The sequence below is a fragment of the Dermochelys coriacea genome, chromosome 10 (assembly GCF_009764565.3).
Source record: "Dermochelys coriacea isolate rDerCor1 chromosome 10, rDerCor1.pri.v4, whole genome shotgun sequence".
Lineage (NCBI taxonomy): Eukaryota > Metazoa > Chordata > Testudines > Dermochelyidae > Dermochelys > Dermochelys coriacea.
In genome coordinates, this window is record NC_050077.1 from 51,087,814 (window position 1) to 51,109,459 (window position 21,646).

A 21,646-nucleotide genomic window follows, 5' to 3' on the forward strand; every position below is an offset into this window, starting at 1 on the left:
CAGTTTGCTAACTTGTGACAAGCAAAACAGATAGGTGCCATTTTCCTCAGCATTCACCATGCTTCAAACTTGTGGGCACTGAGGACCTGATCCAAAGTCAACTGAAGTCTAGGAAAAGATTCCTATTGACTTCAATGGGCTTTGGATCAGCCCATGTGAAATAGCAATGGCAGGACCTCAACTATGAAAACAGAAGCTTATTTTGAGGCGTTCATAATATTCTTTCAGTGATTTTAAAGCATAAGAGCAGCAGAATTAAAGTAATCACTACAGGACTGACATTGGAATGCCTCAACAGAATTTACTGGTTTTAATGCTGGAAAAATTGTAGGTTGATAAATGTCTTGTTAAATTGCATTTTCTCTCACAATATTGATTTACTTCTGATATGTCTTATATCACTTCTCTTGAGTTTTATTGTTGCAGCAACAAGTGTTTTATTGCAAGACTGCAGAAGTTGGGAGGTTGTGTGCTGAACTCAAGCAATGGTAGTTGGACAGAGATGTTTAAACTAAACTCTTTCGTGCCAAATAACAGGATTCCACTTATAGTAATGGCTGGGGGGACATCTTTATCGGTTAGCATAACTGTTTGCTTCCCAATAATGAACACACATTCCCCTTCACTTGAACCCAGAGAGAATATACCACTCAGCTGAAAAACAGAGTGAGATTAAGATAGGCCAGTTTTATACAATAAACAAGATTTGCTCCTCAATCACAACTGTCTTACAAACATCCAAGATAAAAATGGATCTTTGAATACTTAACTCAGACAGTCATAGAGCTGAGTAGTTTTTGTCTTAAATGTATTAAATTAATTTACTGAGCAGTGGCAATTGTCAATGGTTTTTATCTCTGCTAAAAGAAAGCACAGCTCAGCTGGTAAAATGTAGGAAAAGATTACATAGGATTTTGGAATTTGTATAGAAAAACTTTCCTTCTTCAAAAAGCATATTACACACAAAGGTGTTTAAATGTCACTAGGGTTGTGACATAAATGAAGTAGCCAAGGAATTCAAAGTTCAGTTTGACAGCTATGTTATCTCACATCATGAAATTATTACCACCACCTGAAAGTGCTATAAATTTGCCAGTTTTAACCATGTCTTTTCAGGACTTTGTCAAAACTGTAACATGGTTTAAACAGGTTTTTTTAAAAATTACTTTCATGTAAAACTTGAAAGGTATTTTTATGCCCTATTTTTTTGACTGAAAGACCACGACAGTCTATTGCCTGAGTATAAGTTAGTAATTTATATTAAAATCCAACCCCCCATCATACAATAAAGCTGAAATTGTTCTGTCACGAGTTTTGATATACATGTTATTTGCAGTAGAAATCCTGAAGCATAATTATGGAAATAATTTACTGGGCATATGCAGAGGACTAGCTAATATTTAATGGTAATAAATGTTATTCTCTCCCCAAGGGAACTATAAACATAATAGATAATCACAAGCCGATTTTTAAAATGTAATTTGAAAAGAGCTTTAAGAGGGAAAAAAGATCAGAAATTGATTTATACAAGTGATTTAAAAATTGTTATGATTTAAAAGTTGTAAAATGGTGTTTTAAACTAATGAAACCAAATAAGTTCCTGTGCGGAGATAGTGTATTTCCAATTGTAAACTCATGGAAAATAGGCTTTTAGCATGGAAGTGCTGACACAACCAAAACTACAGCAGCTCAAAAGGCAATGCAATAACAGCTAACTTTGGTTAGAAAACTGGGATCTCAAGCAGAGTTCTAGTGTCATGAGAAGAGCATTCAGAGGACACATTAGAAATTTTAAAAGACATATGGTTATCTCAGCCTTGTAATGCTTTACAATGTAATTTAAGAGGAACAAAACACAGTAATCGTAGGCCACACTTAAAAGCAAAGAAGAAAATCTAAAAGCCTAATACATTTTTTAAAAGTAGGTTTTCACAACTCAGCTTGTCAGTACTTTGTTAGCGACATTGCAAACAGTACACTAACTCCCAGGATGACACAAGGAGGACAACCATGCTGCTCCAGTTACAGCAAAGATGGGCAAGCTACCCACTTGAGGGACATAGGAACTTGCCCAAAGTTTCAGAGCTGCATCTTCCATGAAATAGAATTTATTGCAACCATCCTCATTTTTAAATACAGAGGTGTGGCCCATGGAGACTTCATATCCCCATCATACAATATTTCATTATTCTGATGATGTTTGATCTGGATCAGATGGAGCACACCATCTCCACAGTGAAGGTAAAGAAAGCCACGGCCTATGTTTACAGAACTCTTTGGGCTTCGTGTGGACCTTCTTTTGGTCAACCCCCAATTTAAAGGATAATGAATTCAAACCTTCGGATCTGGATTCTTAGCTACTACCATGGAAGAATCCATCTCTCTTGCCTCTAACATTCCATATCATCTGCTACCTTTAAACCAACAAATAGCAGTACACAGATTTACAGGTGCAAAACTAAGTGAAAACAACTGCAGGAGGAGTCATCTTAAAGAATAATCTTCAGCACAATTCAGTTTTGGATTTCACATCCTTTATCTACAAAATGGTGTGATAAAATATCCCCCCCCCCATACTTACAGCTTTCTGCCACAAAACACGTATGTCGATTTTAGCAATGTTAATAGCACCATTTGAATATTATTTAAAATCAGGAAGGATCTTGTTGCGGTCACTACAATGATTCACAATCTTCTACATCCATGGACGAAATAACTTTGAGCGGACTGGGACTGTTTGCAGTTCCATAGTATGGATTCCTGGGTTCACACAAGGCATTTTCAGAATTACCAATTATGCAAGGTATCCATATAGTCAGTAGCTACTATAAGAATCTTCGAGCCACATAGTTTAGAATTCCACCATGTTTATATATTGTTGTTTCCACATCATTTTCAAATGAGGCAATCACCCTGAACACTTTGCCAGTGTTAGTCTTCAAAATAAAAACAAGAACAATTAGTTTTAATTACTTTTAAAAACTTGTCTCCAATTTTTGAACTCATACTCTACCCACAAACCATAAATGAGACAGACAAAAACTCTATCTGCATATGCCAACCATTCCAGATGTTCACATAGCTAAGGCCACGATTACGTTTTATATTAGTGCACAATTTTAGATAATTTTGGGGAGCATATTGTGCTGCATTCTCTGCTGGAATAGGAGTGATTTCCCATGGATGTGCGAAGTGTGTCATAGTTGGCATTGAACGCGATGTCTAGGTGGAAAGGAATCATGCAGACTGTTGCTTTAATCCCTTAGAAACAAGGCAAGGGCAAGTTACGTGAGTGAGATTTGATTAAACTTTAATTGGCTTTTAACAAAGTTTCTATGTAGGGGGAAAACTGAAGTGATTAGGGGCTGCACATGCAGACAAGTAATGGAACAAGGCGGCAACTAAAATTATATGTACTTTCAAGATATTCTGGCAAATTATGTTCACTAGCAGTTTAAGCAGAAGGCAAGACTATGTTTGCTTTTTCAAGTAAATCAGCATATTACTTCATAATTTCAATGGTCTGCACCTTGAAATAGAGATGATATATTTTAGAAATACCTTAATATCCAATGTGATTCCTGGAAACAGCTCTTGAGGAAATGATACAGAAAATTGTTCTTTGCCAGTGAGGCCCAAAACATTTGCATTTTCCCCCGGAAGGAACTGAAGTGGAGCTATGCCAATTCCAATCAAATGACCTTTATGAATCTTTTCGTAGCTTTCAGATAACTGCCTTAACACCCTATAAAATGTAAATAAAATAATTGGTTTCCGATTTCAGCCAGCAGTCTGCATAATAATGAAGATTAATGAAAATAACTATTAAAACGAACACCAAATATTTTTCTGATTAACACAGAGGCAGTGACCTCCAGACTCCTGTATCTTAAGCTGGTGGAAGTCTGGTTTATTGGACATACGTCGTTATTGGCTCTGCAGTGTTAGCAGGGGTAAAATGCAGTAACAACTTATTTTTGGCACTAAAACAAACAGATGGCAGTGAATAAACCCAGGAAGCAGACCAGTGCAATAAGGTGGTGTCATTTTTAGTTATTTTTCAGAACATTACTGAAACTGAAATCTATTAGCAGTGCAGGACCGAACACTGTCCACCAAGGGCTTCAGAGTCTGTTGTTGTTTTGTAGTAATTAGGGGGATCTTTTGATGTTTGAAGGCAAAAGGAAACACTTCTCTGAGCGTTTTAAAAAAATGTTTATCTGAAGCTGCTGAGGGGCATGGAATGCTAGATGCTTTCCCAGAGACATGGAGAGTATAGATGGGCAGGGAGCAAGTGACAGACAAAGCTATATGATAAATGCAGTTTATCAGAATAGTCTGCAATGTATCCCATGGCTGTCACCACCACATGCACAAACTAAACAGAGAAAACTTTCATCAAAAATGCAGAGCATTGGTAATGAGAAATATTAGTTTGTCTGGATGTTTTCCTTTCTTGAGAAAGAGTTGCAGTTTTACAATACTCAGCTGAAAATTGGCAGTGATCTAGCTCACTAGTGAAATTCAACCCCAAATAATGGTGTGCAGCTTTTCCACTCACAAGACTCCAAAATGTGGATTGAATTTAAAATTGAAAATCAAACATTTAAAAAATATGAACATAATTTTAAATAAAGCTGCCGGGGAAAAAAAAAAAAGGCAGCACGTTCCTCTTTTTGCTTAAAAAAACATTAACAGAAACTAAAATGGGAGAGCGACGATTCTGGGAAGTGATGGGAGAGAATGAAACTTTTAAAAGTTTAAACTAAACTTAAGAAACCACATAAAAGGTAAAGGATAATTAGTAGGTTAGCCAACCTCAACATGCTTTTTACCCTAGTTACTTATACTGCAGTCAAAGCAAGCACAAAAATAAGTGGATGGCACTTACCTTAGCTACTACAAAGCCCGCCCTTCATTCCCCCTAACCCCTATGGGAGCTGGGTGGTATACAGAGCACCCCCACAGGACTGGGGCCCTAGACCAATAGTATATGTGTGTGTCATTTATCTAGCTAAGTCTAGAACCTCTTATGTTGGATCCCCATTTTGTGGGCCAAACTTGATAAATTATACATTTCTGAAGTTTTATAAGCTGGCCGTCTAACCACCTGTTCTCTTCTATGCAGATTCTACCAAAGAAAAACTACAGATTATACATTTTCAAGCAAACAATATTTTGCAAATATTTAAATTTAAACTGAAGGCAGCTTCTAACATGAATTGATGCTTAAAGACATCTTCTTAAAACAATACATTTGAAACTAACTTCATGAGAATATAACAGTACCAGTAAAAAAGGCCCCTTTGCAGTCCAGTCTCTAGAGTTACCCAGTCCATACTGCTTCCCTGCTAAATAATCAAAGGAATGCCTTCTTTCTGGTACAACTCTGCTGCTTCAAACACATCTAGCTGCAGGAAAAAAGAAAAAGTGAAATCATTAGACGAGCTCTAATCCATAGCTCTTAACTAATAGAGTCATTTGAACAAATACATGCTCACCGTTTGTCCTGATGGGAAATGAACTGTTTTTGGAGCTGGTTTTCCTATGAATTTATTCAAAAGCTTCATATTTGCAAAGGTACCTCTGGTCATCACAGCATCATTACCTCTTCGAGCTCCATAAGAGTTGAATTCACGAGGTGTGAGGCTACAATATCATAAGACAGTATTTACTATTCAACAGAAAGTCTACTGATATTGTTTTGGAGGGTTTTTACCATTAGGTGGTATGGAGCACTAGCTAATGAGCATTACAACCGTAGCTGAACTGAAGTTTTAAGTGGCTTTTTGGTGACAATCTAGAGGACTAATTTTCTAACAAATGTTGGTTAAGCAGTCTATAGAAGAAATCACCATGAGCAGTATCTACAAGTTCTAGTCTCATGAGTGAGATAGCTGTGTTGGCAGTGAGGGTGAATTCATTTTTACTTCTAGAAAGTACCCTTCATTTAGACTGAAGGAGATAGTCATGAGTAAACAGTGGGCACTGGAAGCCATCATTTTGAGATATTCGGCTAATAAACTGGGGTTTGTTGGTGCAGTACCGTACAATTAGTCCGTGTAAAGTGCTACCAAATGGAAGGTCTGATTCTGTGAGGAGCTCTGCACCTCCTGTGAAAAGCTGGGTACCCTCAGACTTCACTGGGAGTTGAGGGTGTTTAACATCTCACTGTATTGGGTCCAGAATTGTTTTCATCTCTCAAATAAATCAACATCAAACCTTCAGCCAAATTCACATTCATACAGGGGCAATTCAGTCTTTAAACGAGGCGTGTTATGAACAAGCTGGTCTCTGATGTGTTCTGTGCATCTATTTGCCAGTCTGCCCTCTTTGCCAAGGACAATAATTTTGCAACAGCAGTGGAGTAAGCAATTATCCCTGTACTGTATTCAACACCCATCAAACTAAATGAAAGCAACATTATCATTTCTTATGTAAAATCAATGGACATAGAATAGAACATTAGCACAAGATTCGTGCTATCTGCTTTGTAAATTAACAATTCATCTTTGTTTTGAGATGGATTTGGCAGCAGACCATTATCTTTTTACAATGGTCTAACCTCATTGATGTGATCATTTAAAATAGATTTCAGCTGTTCACAAGGCAAAAGAGCTTTCAAATATATTTCTGGTGATGGCCTACAATCACAGCAATGACAGTTTACATGTTAGCCAGGACATACACAATTAATTTCTCTAATGCATAATGGCATTTACAGAACAAAACAATTTTTGATGATCAGTTGTTTATTTGGTAAATTAAGTTCCCCACTGAGACAAAAATAAAGCAGATTCATTTGCTTCATAAAATATATGTAAGGCCCTTCGTTTTCAGATTTGTTTTTATTTAATTTTTCCTAGGAATTTATCAATGTTTATTACTACAACAACAAAAAAACTGGTGAAAAATCAGTGCAAAAATATTTTTCAGGGTAAATATAGGGGTTTATTTTGCTGGACAGAAAAACAGGGAAAAAGTATTCAGTAGAATAATTCTTTGAATTCCATTCATCAGTGTGGTTTGCTGCAGAACTAAAACCGAACTCAAAACACAACTTCACCTCTGAGTTTAAGAAAATAATACATCTCTTATCCCCAAATAAAACTTTTCAATTGAATCAACAGTTTACTGTGGTAGAGTTAAATATTACCTATAATATTTACATTTAATAATTGGACCACACCATTTGCAGCGCGCACACTAGACTTCTTTTCTCCTTTTGAATACTTCCTTGTGTTCTGAAACGTATTCTGACAGATTTTTGTTTTCTTCCCATTTTAGTGTGTCAAATCTTTAAACCATTATCTGCTAACAGTTTGAAATGTGTACATGGTGGGCGTGAGACTCATCAGTACATTCAGATGCACACACACTTCAGAGCTTGCATGTGTGCCTGTTTATTATGTGCATCTTCTAGAGTAGACTAATACATAGCCTTACTTCTTCAACAGTCAGCTTTGCATGTATACACAAACTAATGTATTATTGTAATACATATATCTCATGCAATGTATTGTATTTTCCTAATAAAACAAGATTTTTAAAATATATTTGAAGGATAAAAAGTAGGATGAAAATCAGAAAAAAATGAATAATACTTTTTGTAAAACCTGGGACATTTTTGGTAAAAATCAGTTAAAAAATGAAAATGAAGGGGCTTAAATATACGTTACGATCCATACCCTTTGTTTGTCAGATACTTTGCAGCGGCGCTATTCCTTGCAATGCTTCCAGCAGGTGATATGTGATCTGTAGTTACAGAATCTCCCAAATATAGCAAGACATGGGCATTTTCAATTGGTTGTAGTGAAACTGACTCTTTAGCCTATTGGGGGAAAAAAGAAAAAAAATACATACTTTTCCCTCAGGATTCCTAGCACAAATCTTATTTAAACAGGTTTGTTCACGACAAAAACTGAGCATCCATCCATGAGCTCCAGTCATTCCAATGGGGTGAACACCAGTTAGAGACAGTTAAACAAGGTTAATGCTACACAACTTAATCAGATACAACCAAATCTTACTGAAACACAACTTTCCCCTTACTTTAGTATTTAACACTTCCCAAAATATTATTTTAGATGGAACTACTGTACTTACAAGCTTATCAAAAAAAGAAGGACATCGGATATATGTGGACTTCAAATCCCATGGAAACAAAACTGACTCTGGTGCTTCCAGAAAATTCCATCGCTTATTGCCTTTCTACAAAAGCAGAGTATATTAGCCAATTAGACTATCAGGAAACTGATTTACAATTATCTTATACTCTCAAAATTTTTTTTTCTGAGGTTGTACTACTATACTGTGGGAGATACCATCATAACGTACACTGTATAAGAACCCCAGTATAACAGAATACAGGTGGCCATATCTTTGTCACTTAATCTTACTTACGGTAACAGAACCCTCCATAACGGCTGCTATTTCAACCAGAAGATACAGCAAAGCTATACAGAAATGCACTGTCTTCTAAACTATTTAAAATGACAGACCTATCTTACCTCAATTTTTTCTTTCAATTCTTTAAACATGGATGATATCACATGCTCCTCCTCAACTTGCTGAAGTTCTTCTCGAGTGGGCCAAACATCATGCAGGTAGATATTTTTGCCATTAGGATCAATACCTATGTAAAAGGTTTTTTTGTAAGCAAAAACAAAAAACAAACAAAACAAACAAACAAAACCCCCCATATATGTTGAGACTTTATTCAGAGATGCTACAGCCGATTCCAAAAAGGTAATCAGCTAAGTGATTTTTTTATTTCTTTGCGGCTAGGAATGAAAAGCATGGTCAGTCTTTGTCTAGTGCTATAATAATGTAATGCTCTCTGCAGGCTTAAATCCCAGTTAAATGAAACAAACGTGAAAAACTGAGGAAATATGTAATTTCCCCTTCTCTCATGAGACAAAATATCTGAGTATAATAAAAGAAGAGATGAAGTGGTCTAAGGCTGATAGTCCTGTATCAAAACAGAAAATGCAAAAGTTGCTGCCCTTTAACAGGCAGACATTTTAAGCCAAAGCACCCAAAGAAAACCTGGTATTATTCTGAAATATGAGATAAAAGAAATAGTTACCTAAAGGCTCAGTCTGGAAATCTATATTAACAGTGCCTGCTATAGCATAAGCAACTACTAAAGGTGGAGAAGCAAGGTAGTTGGCACGGACACAATCGCAGAGACGGCCTTCAAAGTTTTTGTTTCCCGACAAAACTCCACAAGCAACTAAATCACCCTGAAAGGTAGAAACAAATACATTTCTCAGCACTCCTTACAAACTTATAGGTGCATTAATGAGAGTTTGCTTAGATTTCTATTGTCTAAAAAAAAAAAAAAAAAGCTAAAGGCACCCTAAGTACTTATGGAAGCCCCTAAAAGGAAAGGTCATTTGCTCTCTACCACTACTATTCCCACTCTGTCTCCCAGTCACAGAACTCCCTCATGTCTCCTCTTAGTCAGCTGGACTAGTTCTCCCCTCCTTTTTTATCCTTCTTCTCCATCATCTTTTCCCAGGCTGATGCCTCTATTACTCCCTCATTGCTAACAGCAGCGTTGAGGAGTGAACAGCTTTTAGCACTGACAAGGCTAAAAGCAGCTTACCATTTAGCTGTCTAAAACTGCTCACTCTCATGACTTTTTTTAATATTCCAAAACACATTTGTGCTTCACAGAGTTACTAGATATACAATAAAGAAAGTATCAACCAGTGGCTCATTTCTGTATCATTAACCTTATTTTGCCAATGACAAGAAAATAGCAGAAACTGAGGTTAGCATATGTATATATCATACACAATATGACTAACTCTTGCAAGAATACACAAACTTCATCTTACAGCTGAGATTTGTGTAGTATAAAGTTGTATTCACTATGACTTTATTATTATTTCAGACACCAAATTAGTCACTTTATATACTCCATGTGGCATGCAAAGATGCATCTCCAAATGCACTGCAAAATTCCAGCCAAGGACAAAGTATATTATTTTATACAGATTCTTTTATTTCCTGACCATTTGAGTAGAAAAGAATCTGCTACATTGTATATGCACTGTCAGAATCTTTAAGCTGTACCTGTTTTATTGCATTCCGAATGGCTTCTGGCAAGGGAGCAGTGTTTCCAACACATGTTGAACATCCATATCCAACAACCTCAAACCTGCATTGAAAAACTGGAGTAAGTAGCACATTCAATTATTTAAAATGAGTGTTAGTGAAACATTTGAAGCTGAGGGAATTTGTTTTGCTAACTGGGCATTTTTTATACTGAGTACACTGAAAAGAGATAATAATCCCATTACTTCTCATTTGTCTTGGTGAATTACAAAAAATAAGTCAGGTCTCCAGAGTATCTCCTGATGTATTGCCATTACTTAGTGAAATGTAAGCAAGGACAATAAAGTTCATGCATAAAACAAAGCTAATATACAGCGTGATTTGATTATGATTATTATTGCTACTGAGCAGTCAAAAGTATAGTAGGTGTCTCAGACAACCAAGCCAGGGCATTTTGTCCTGAAAAATTTACAATCCAAGCCACCATTCCGGTGGAGCTCTGTTAAATAGGCTTCTGCTCAGGCACAGGAGATCACCTGCACCTTGTAAATTGTATGTGCAAGGGCCAAGACCTGATCCAACGTGCACTTATGTGTATGATTAATTTTAAGCATGTAAGTTGTCCCAAAGTCAATGGGACTATTCACATGCTTAAAGTTAGGCACCTTGCTGAACTGGGGCCATATCTAAAGACTATACATAAATCCACTTACACTTGCACCACTTTTCCCTCTGTCAGTATGAATAAAGAAGTTAAACTTACCCAAGTTTACTGAGGTATGGTAACACTCCACTTGAACTGAGGTAATGTGTAACCATCCCACTACCCGGAGATAAACTTGTTCTTATGTAAGGTTTAACCATCAGTCCAGCTTCGACAGCTTTTCTGGCCAAAAGACCTAAAGAAAAACAAAACAATAGTTAAATAAGACTTGTGCATATTTTTGGAAGAGCAATTGGATTTATAACTACCAAGATGGTGTCAGGTAGGTAAATTACTGTGACGAGGGGAAAATAAGGGAATCACAATTTACTGTCTCTTAAGGAAACTGTTTAAACTGAGTATATTTGTAATATTCCTTAGACAAGTAATATAACAAAGTTGCTTTATCAATAATAAAAAGTCATACTTGTTTTCTTATTCAGATCAAACAGATGCCCATTTTCTTCCCCTTACTTGACAGAAAATCTCTTCTCCGTGTTTTAATGGATGGTCTAGCGGTCAGAGCATGGAAGGGTGGTCTGGTCTGGGTTTTATTTCGAGTTCTGTCATTGACTTTTCAATTCCTGCTGTTAAAGCTCAGCTGGCATCTGATTATAGGCTAAATTTCACCCTTTCATTCAGGGATCAAAACTTCCTGACACTATCAATGGTTATGTTGATATCCATAGCTTTTTGAAAGGAGCTCTATACAGACTGCTTACTTTATGATCTGACATTAGCAAACACAAACTTATTAGATCTACCTTCATAGGCATCTAGTTTTTATAGATGTCTGATAAGGCCACAGAAACTTTGAAATTATACAGCACTATGTACAATAAAGGCCACTTCTCATTAACACAGTTCTCAATACATATAATAGGAATTCAGGCCTAAAAGTACAATGAACAGTCTAACTGAGTTAAAAGGTCTGGACACTGGGAATTCCCTGCACTAAGCATTTGCAGAATTGGGTCAAAATTGACAAAGACCATGTAAACACCAGATTGTAATAGTAAACCAAAGTTAGTTGTCACCAGTCACAACATACCTGCGGCAAGCATGACAGATGGATTGCAGTTATTTGTACAACTGATTACTGCAGCAATGACAACAGATCCATGAGACAATCTGTACTCATTTCCTTCATACTCAACAGGCACAACGTCATTTTGTTTCTCAATAGCAATCTGAAACCCTTTAAAGCCAATCTAGATGACAAAATATATAACAAGTCAAGAACAGAGACAATGCAATAACTACAGATCACACTTAAACAGGTATGTATCTCATCATAGCATGATTATGTGAACCTTCACTTAAGACTCATGTACTCCATGAAAGTGCTTATCAGTCATATGAGTGGATTAAAATCTAATAGGTTTTCAAAGAAGTCTTCAGAGATGAGTGCAAGGACTCATTTCCCTCAAATGAACAGTGATGCGCTCATCCATATACCTTTATAACTGCCATTGTTAATAGTACAAAATGTGTGGCAATAAGTGCCTATGTATCAAAAGCAGGATCAAATCCCTAGAGTATTTCCCCCTTCTTTTAGGTGAATTCCCTTTTTCAAGGAATAGGCATTCATTCAGGTATATGTAGTTTGCAAAATTAGAAATGTGTGTATCATGTGGCAAGGCGCAAGACTTCTAATATAAACCATAATTGGTCCATTAAAAACAACTCCTCCAGCATCATGTACAAGATTCTACTCAGTACCAGGGGTGGGCAACCTATGGCCTGCAGGCCGGAGCCACTTTAAGCCAGCCCGCGGGCTCCCGCTGGGGAGCAGGGTTGGGGGCCGCACCATGTGGCTCGGCCTCACTCTGCCTGGGACGCTGGGTTGGGGGCTGGACCATGTGGCTCATCCCGGCCCCAGTGCTCTGGCCAGGGCGCTGGGTCAGGGGCTGGACCACGCAGCTTGGCCCTACTCTGGCCAGGGCGCTGGGTTGGGGCTTGGCCCCATTCCAGCTCCTACGCACTCAAATGCCCCTCTGGCATGCCAATGGGAGCTGCAGGGGCGGTGCCTGCAGATGGGGCAGTGTGCAGAGCTGCCTGGCCATGCCTCCACGGAGGAGCCAGAGAAGGGACATGCCACTGCTTCCGGAAGCTGCCTGAGGTAATCACTTCTTGAAGCCTGCACCCCTGAGCCTCTCCCCACACTCCTGCCCCAGCCCTGATGCCCCTCCCGCTCTCCAAACCCCTTGATCCCAGCCTGGAGCACCGTCCTGCACCCCAAACCTTTCATCCCCAGCTGGAACCTGCACCCTGCCCCAGCCTGATCTCCCTCCTGCCCTCTGAACCCATCGGTCCCAGCCCAGAGCACCCTGTTACACCCCAAACTCCTCATCCCAAGCCCTACTCCAGAGCTCACACCCTGAACCTGCGAGCATTCATGGCCTGCCATAGAATTTCTATTCCCTGATGTGGCTCTCGGGCCAAAAAGTTTGTCCACCCCTGCACTAAACCTAATTAATTATATACATTTCTTCAGCATTATTTTATAATGGTCTGAAATATAATAAAGATGAGCTAATCAAACAGGAAGCTGTCAAACCAAGTTTGACTGGGAAAGGATTAAAGGTAAACAGGGCCTGGATCTGTAACATTTAATCTCCCAGAAGTCTTCATGGCCCACCCAGACACACCATTCCCAGTCAGTTCAAACAGCTTCCCCGCGAACATCTCTTTTTTTCCACTATCAAGTCTTTGATTTTTCTCTCTTGCCATAAGGCAAGCCTACCACAGCTGATTGCTACACACTATGGTTCTTATCCAAAGCCCACTGAATCAGCAGACTCAGAGATTTTAATGGCCTTTGAATCAGACTCTATGCTACTTGCAATTCTACTTCTGACTCGGTGCTGTAACCAGCTCCTCTTGAACCCTGAACTTAACAGTACATTTAGGATTGAAAATTCAGCTCCCATTCAAAAGCATTGGAAATTGGAGGCTCATGGTTGTTACGGCATGTTCTATATTTTTATTTTTTTTTAAGTTTTGGTTAATTTAACAATTGATTAAAATCAACGGTTATATTAAGCTGGACTAAACTGAATTTACCTCCCAACAACACTGAGAATCATCGTTTCAATTTCAAACAATGAAGCTGATTTAGAAGGATTTTTAATTCATTCATAAGAAATGGCACTGTACAATAATTTTTGCCCCAATGTTTTTAAAATAGAAATTCTCAAAAAACCCTCCCACTCATGTGCCTATCCAATTTAGCAATTAAAAATGACTTAAATGGAAAACTGTTGAAGTTTGGAACATCTGATTGCTTAACTTTTTCACTTTTCTGCTTAGTAGATTCTTAGGTACATAATATGAATTGAGGCTTTTTGCAATTTTTATTCAAATTTTCTACTGTTTGAGGCCCAGTAACATTCCTATGATGGTTAGCACACAGAGCTATGCCCAAGGGACACTCATTGAAGTAGTGAGTATTTGTAAAATAAATGCTTTAGATTACGGACTATGACTTTATAAACTATTGTGTTCAGTATGAAAGCCAAAAAATGAGTTACAATACATCTATCTACCAAACCACTAAAAGTAAAGTTGTACAAACCTTCTCATTTAAGCAGGCTTGGAAATCACTCTTCATATTAGTAATAGCCACTCTATCCTGTGGCCTCTTTGGGCCGCTGACATATGGCGTTATTGAACTCAGATCTATTTGTATTATCTGGAAAAGAAAAAAACCCCAGTAACACGTGCTAGGAAACATTGCCCAAAACATTTAGCCCTAGTTTTTCAAGGCAATTGGGCCCATCTGGTTTAGTAATCTGAATATTCTGTGATGTTTTTCCATTAAAAAGTGAGGCTTTCATTTTCAAGATGGAGTATTACTAACAATGCTTTATCATGAACAATCCATGAGCTTTGATGCCAGCTGCCAAAATTTCTCATGAAGTTAGACTTGCATGATACCCTGAAAGAGTTGGTTGATGAAAGGGGAATCCCTTTCCTTTCCCTTTGCCGATCCTATACTTATATAGTGCTTAAGGTTGTCAGTGGCGTAGCCAGGTGGAGAAAACAGGGGGAGCGGAGATAAAAAAAAAAAAAGGCGCCGCCGCTTGTACTCACCGGCAGCGCTCCAGGTCTTCGGCGTCGGGTCCTTCACTCGCTCCGGGTCTTCGGTGGCACTTCGGCATTAGGTCCTTCACTCACTCCGGTCTTTAGCAGCACTGAAGGACCCTCCACCACCCCGGACCGAGTGAAGAACCTGACGCCGAAGTGCTGCTGAAGACCTGGAGCACTGCCTGATCTGCTGCCGAAGACCTGGAGAGCCACCGGGTGAGTACAAATTAAAAAGGCACCACTTCTGCTCAGTGGGAGAGCGACCGCTGTCCCGCTCCCCACCCTAGCTGCGCTACTGAAGGTTGTTGGGTTTTTTGGTAAAGTATCTAACTATCCAAAGCTATGAGTTAAGATATTCATGTACAAATGTCAATTAAAAAGTGGCAACAATTACAATCATAAAAAATAAGTTATGAATAATGAATACAAATAGTTGAAAAAGTAAAAGTCATTTTATAAATACCTGGGTATACTCAGGTTCCTCTGAAGAAATCTGATCATTCTGAAATAACTTCACAGCTTTAAGATATGCTTCCATGGACTCAAGTTTGGCCTTGTCAAAGCCTATGGAAAAAATTTCCAGACATGGGAAAAGGTATGCTACTGAAAAAGAGCATAACTTACTTGTAACTAGGGTTCTCAGAAATAAATATTGTGACAAATTCACACAATCTGTGTGCTGCCCCATGGATTCCATGAATCAAGCACTATTGACATGCATGACAATTCTGACTTTGCACTTTAATAACTGCCCTGAATATCAGTCTTCTTGCCATATAATCGTCCCTATACATTCTACCTCTGTCCTATTAGCAGCTTGTTAAACCCCCACAAAATCTAAAAGTGAAATACTTCAATCTTTGAAACAAGGACTGACAAGCTACACAAACTGAATAGTTTGCTGAAAGTATATGTACTATTAGTTCATAATTAAGAGCTTTTTTCATTTTCATCTGATCACCTCACTGCAGTCTAAGATGGAACTCGGAAAAGGAACATCCATTCAGCAGGTACCCTTCTCATTATGACCTGGTTTATGGGGAGCAACAGCAGAAACTTCTTGATCCTATGAGCCAAATTAGGAAAGTGGAGCGACTGAATCTCACTTTCATAGGAGGTGAAAGGGGAAAAACCAAAAGGTAACTCAAAACCAACGAAGCTGAGACGCACCAAAATAATCCTGCAAAAGACCATTCCCAGCAGCCACCAAACTCTGTCTGAACTTGTTTTTAAATTGTTATAAACCATATTAAACATGTTTCTCTAACACTGTCTCAAACACTGGTTAGATGAAAGAAAAGGAGTACTTGTAGCACCTTAGAGACTAACAAATTTATCTGAGCATAAACTTTCATGAGCTACAGCTCACATCCGATGAAGTGAGCTGTAGCTCACGAAAGCTTATGCTCAAATAAATTTGTTAGTCTCTAAGGTGCCACAAGTACTCAGTTCTTTTGTGAATACAGACTAACACGGCTGCTACTCTGAAACCTGTCATTATGGTTAGATGAAGTAATGGCTTGTGAGGTCTGCAATTACCAGGCAAATCATGTTTAACCCATCCTGGCAGAAACTACTTTTAAATATATGCTCACAAATATTTTCCCATAATATAAAAAGAAGATTTCATTAATTGTCAAGAGGAACCACTTTACCATGTTGCCATTCCTGGCCTTATAGAATAACTTATGGAGGGGCAGAAAATGGTCTGTCCTGACAAAGACGACCTCTGCATGCTCAACAATAAGCTGACCCTGAACAGTGATGGCAATGATCAGACTGATCACAGCAAACATAATATAACCAGATTTGGTACAAGCTTCAGAGGCTCGCCAGCTATCCATCTGTCAAGATTTTAATTTTAAAAAATTATTTCCTAGCTTAACTAGAAAAACAGTAATTAATGAAATGTAGTGCATAAGGAAATTTACATGCTAATAAGCTCCAAGGCCCAATGGCCACTTCCACAGAAAAAGGTAGCTGATAGTCATTAAAGCAATATAATTTATTAAATTTAAAATTCCTTTGTGTCAATGAGGCTATTCATGGGAGGGATCTGCAAAGTAGCTCCCCATGATACAGAATGTTATTGCCAGCAGAACTTACTACATTACCTCCATCAAGCAGGTTATAATCCTGAAGAAAAATACTGTCCAAATGTAACACATGATGCAATTTTAGATAAATATACTTGCCATGTGAGTTTAAAATGCTAATATGCTGAATCATGTGTGTTTTACCTTAATTTCATCCTTACCTGTATGCTTTAAGTGCTTTAGCGTCACATTATCAACAGGGAAAAAGCTCAGAATAGCACCATATTCAGGACACATATTTGCTATTGTGGTTCGGTCAGCTACAGACAGCTGGGAAACACCAGTTCCAAAAAACTCAACAAATTTTCCAGCCACTCCTGCTTGTCTGAGTTGCTGTTAAAAATGAAATACAGAATTATAAAACATCTGGAACATAAGAAGATATACTACAAGGAATGTTTGGTGCAACCGTTTGAAATTAGTAACAATTACTAATTTTACAAAATGAAATACAGAGCAAAACTTCTTTATATCTAAATCATGTCCACAAACTTCAAACGTCAAAACTTTTAACACTTAAATTGGACTCTGACAGAGGTAAAAACCCTCAAGATGCGTCTCCCCACCCACTCAGTTCTGCATATTTTCAAGCAGTGAGTGTACCATGCTTTTTAAAGTGTTGCTAGGAGGAGTCAGGAATTCACAAGGCAACGTGTGCCTTTTCATTTGCTAGTCAAGGTGACAAAGATTCAAAGGAAGGAATTTAAAACTCAACTCTAAGCCCAGTGAACTAGTGATAGTGCTTTGTACTATCACGAGGAAAGCATAGTTAGACACTATTACCCCTCTCTTGTTCCCCAAGGTACCCTAGCTGTGAAGGCAGTGAATTTTAGAGAACAGTGGATGGCAATGAAAAGAATGGGGTAACTACTTGAAGGAAAAGATATTTGTAGAGGTCAGGATAAGAAGACAAATAACAAATATCTAAGCAGCAACATGTGTCACTGGAACAACTTTTGAAAATAAAACCACCATACTGGAACTAACAGACAGTTAAGCAAAGCAACACTTCTGGTTTGTTGGGGGTGGTCACTGAAGAAGTGAGCTGTAGCTCACGAAAGCTTATGCTCAAATAAATTTGTTAGTCTCTAAGGTGCCGCAAGTACTCCTTTTCTTTTTGTGAAACCTAAGTGCTGCTTTATCCTTGATGGTCCCCCAATTTCCCTGGAAAACCCCCATACATTCTGAGGCACTGTACACTGCCTCATTAATCCTTTCAGGATGCCAACACCTGTCCTCCTTAGGCTAGCATAGCTGCTTGTAAACAGTGTGAAACATTACACTCTCATCTCTTGGAGCCAAGCATGCTGCATTCACAGCTAGGGTATCCTGAGAAACAAGAAACTGGGAACAGAAATCTAACAAGGCTTTTCTGTGTGATTGTGCACTCCACTGTAACTAGTTCACTGGGCTTAGAGAGCAGGGATTCATTGACATTTACCCCCTTACACTTTCCACTTTATAAGGACAAAACTCCAAGTGCAGTGAAAAACTGAAAAATAGAAACTGATTAAATCTTGATAAGGATCTAAACAGAAAGGAAGCATTCACCATACTGACACAAATTACTCTGACACCATTTACCACATAGCCCAGGAGTGGAGATCCAAAGAGACAGATATCCTCTCACTACATTTCTATTACACTACTGTAACTACTGACTTCAGTAAAGTTACTCCTGATTTACCCCAGGTTAAGAGCAAAAGCAGGGTTTTGCAGGAACACTTTGGAGCAAACAGGAGGGTTTTTCCACTGCAGAGACTGTAAGTGCTCTCACTAGGGAACACTGACATTAATTACATTTATAAAATGTCTGTAAATACTTAGTTATATGTAAGGCCTCTAAGGGACCAATGGTAAAAAGAAAATAAATAGGACTTAAATGAGCAGTTGCGTACTTAGGAGGTTAATAGAAATGTTACCATTTCATATAGCTACAGTTAATGATGCTGCATCAGAGACTGCAAGAGTTATAGAATATCAGGGTTGGGAAGAACCTCAGGAGGTCATCTAGTCCAACCCTCTGCTCAAAGCAGGACCAGTCCCCAACGAAATCAACCCAGCCAGGGCTTTGTCAAGCCTGACCTTAAAAATCTCAAAGGAAGGAGATTCCACCACCTCCCTAGGTAATGCATTCCAGTGTTTCACCACTCTCCTAGTGAAAAAGTTTTTCCTAATATCCAACCTAAACCTCCCGCACTGCAACTTGAGACCATTACTCCTTGTTCTGTCATCTGCTACCACTGAGAACAGTCTAGATCCATCCTCTTTGAAACCCCCTTCAGGTACTTGAAAGCAGTTATCAAATCCCCCCATATTCTTCTCTTCTGCAGACTAAACAAACCCAGTTCCCTCAGCCTCTCCTCATAAGTCATGTGTTCCAGTCCCCTAATCATTTTGTTGCCCTCTGCTGGTTGCTTTCCAATTTTTCCACATCCTTCTTGTAGTGTGGGGCCCAAAACTGGACACAGTACTCCAGATGAGGCCTCACCAATGTCGAAAAGAGGGGAACGATCATGTTCCTCGATCTGCTGGCACTGCTCCTACTTATACAGCCCAAAATGCCGTTAGCTTCTTGGCAACAAGGGCACACTGCTGACTCATGTCCAGCTTTTATTTCACTTCCCAAGCATCTCTGGTAGAACTCCCACAATAACAAAGTCTGCTTGATTTAGGATAAACAGAATTCTAAATTACCTTAGTAATGCTCAGAACAACATCTATGGATGTAGCAAGTGGGCTGGCTAAGCCTGTCAGCTCACACCCAACTACCTCAGGCAAAGTGAGTGCAACTGGCATTCCCAGCATTACTGCTTCTGTTTCAATACCGCCAACACCTAGAGGTAAAATATTAAACTGTTTTTATTGTGCTAATTAATTAACATAATAAACATTTTGAAGTGCATATTCAAGTCCAATGAAGTTCCTCCTATTGAAGCTAAAGGCTATACTAATCTGTACAATAACACATGCTTATTTGTATCTGACTCCAACTGAAAGACAATATGTACAATACACGTGTCTTCTAATAAAAAGACGGACATGAAAGAATCTTGCAAAACTACTGCTCAAATTATCACATTTTAATCCTGCTGGTGTACCATATCTACTACTGATTTTATATTAAGGTGTTAGATAGACGTTTTCTGTTCATCCAGAGCACACATACAGCATGGAAACTTCCTCACACTGCCGTGCCAATGTGCATCTAACTACAGTAACAAGAGCTTTGCAATATTATGATTTCCTTCAAAACCCTTCTCAGGATACACCGTTCTTGACTGATTTCCAATGACAATATCAAAACACTCACCTATGCATTATATAAATATCTTAAAAACCCAACCGTTTAGGTTGTGAATCACTATTATCCTGGGAATGAAACTGGCCTTACTATATGGAATCTCTCTAGTTTCTTTTAGAATATGGGTGGGCAAACTATGGCCTGTGGGCTGGATCCGGCCCCACGGGGCTTTGGATCCGGTCCGCGGGATTTCCCTGTGGTGCCACAGGCCCGCGCTGCTCTCAGAAGCGGCCTGCACCATGTCCCTGGGGGGGCAGAGGGCTCAGTGAATTGCCCTTGCCTCCAGACATCACCCCCACAGATCCATTTGGCCAGGAATGGGGAACCGCGGCCAATGCGAGGTTCGGGGGAGGTATCTGGAGCCGTGGCAAGGGCAACACATGGAGCCCTGTGCCCCCCCCCCCCCGAGGACGCACAAGGACGTGGTTCCGGCAGCTTCCTGGAGCGGCACGGCGTGGGGCCAGGGCAGGCATGCAGGGAGCCTGCCCTGGCCCCGGTGTGCGCTGCTGCCACCCCAGAGCCGCTTTAGGTAAGTGGCACCAGACCAGAGCCCGAACCCCTCCTGCACCCCGCCCCCCAACTCCCTGCCCTAAGCCCCCTGCCTGCACCTTGCACCCCAACTCCCTTCCCTGAGCCCCTGCAGCACCCTGCACCCCTGTGCACCCCGATCCTTGCCCTGAGCCCCATCGCACCCCGCACCCAAACCCCCTGCCCTGAGCCCCCTCCCACAATCTCCACCCCAACCCTCTTCCCTGAGTCCCCCCCATACACCCCGCATCCCTCCTATGCCCCAATCCCTTGCCCTGAGCCTGTTCCTGCACACTGCACCCCCTCCTATTCCCTGCACCCCAACCTCCTGCCCTGCATACAATTTCCCCACCCAGATGTGGCCCTTGGTCCAAAAAGTTTGCCCACCCTTGTTTTAGAAGAACTGCAAACAATTTCAGTCCATTATTCGTATGTCATTAAACTATCTTCAAAATATGTTTCCCCTAAATAAAATTTCAAATTCTGAAATGCTATTAGGCTTGAAATAGAGAAATATCCAATATAAAGAAAGTATTAAATAGTAATTATTTTCCATTTATATAGTAAAAAAACCTCTTACAATGCAATTGAAATTATCAAGTCATGTACAGAATACTTACCCCATCCCAAGATCCCCAAACCATTTACCATAGTTGTATGAGAATCTGTGCCAACTACACTGTCGGGATATAGGAAATCTTTAACTTCAAAAACAACTCTTGATAAATATTCCAAGTTCATTTGGTGTGCCATTCCCGTTCCAGGTGGAATTACAGCAACATTCCTAAAAACCTTTGAACCCCACTAAAGTTTTTTGAGAGAGAATAAAAAAAGGTTATCGTGTTATATTTAAATCAACCA

The 21,646-nt window shown here is 39.3% G+C and overlaps 1 protein-coding gene across 1 annotated transcript in view; it reads right to left on the bottom strand.

The window, feature by feature from the left end:
• Positions 1 to 2,173: 2,173 nt before the first annotated feature.
• Positions 2,174 to 21,646, bottom strand: part of IREB2 (iron responsive element binding protein 2) — a 37,809-nt gene continuing 18,336 nt past the window's right edge. The window contains 18 exon segments of the mRNA XM_038419037.2: positions 2,174 to 2,936; positions 3,562 to 3,727; positions 3,729 to 3,745; positions 5,290 to 5,357; positions 5,360 to 5,411; positions 5,502 to 5,649; positions 7,689 to 7,831; positions 8,107 to 8,211; positions 8,511 to 8,635; positions 9,089 to 9,245; positions 10,084 to 10,168; positions 10,829 to 10,964; positions 11,820 to 11,979; positions 14,346 to 14,462; positions 15,321 to 15,421; positions 17,115 to 17,286; positions 19,651 to 19,790; positions 21,406 to 21,589. Of these exon segments, the coding sequence (XP_038274965.1) occupies positions 2,826 to 2,936; positions 3,562 to 3,727; positions 3,729 to 3,745; positions 5,290 to 5,357; positions 5,360 to 5,411; positions 5,502 to 5,649; positions 7,689 to 7,831; positions 8,107 to 8,211; positions 8,511 to 8,635; positions 9,089 to 9,245; positions 10,084 to 10,168; positions 10,829 to 10,964; positions 11,820 to 11,979; positions 14,346 to 14,462; positions 15,321 to 15,421; positions 17,115 to 17,286; positions 19,651 to 19,790; positions 21,406 to 21,589 (2,187 nt within the window). The 3' untranslated portion in view covers positions 2,174 to 2,825.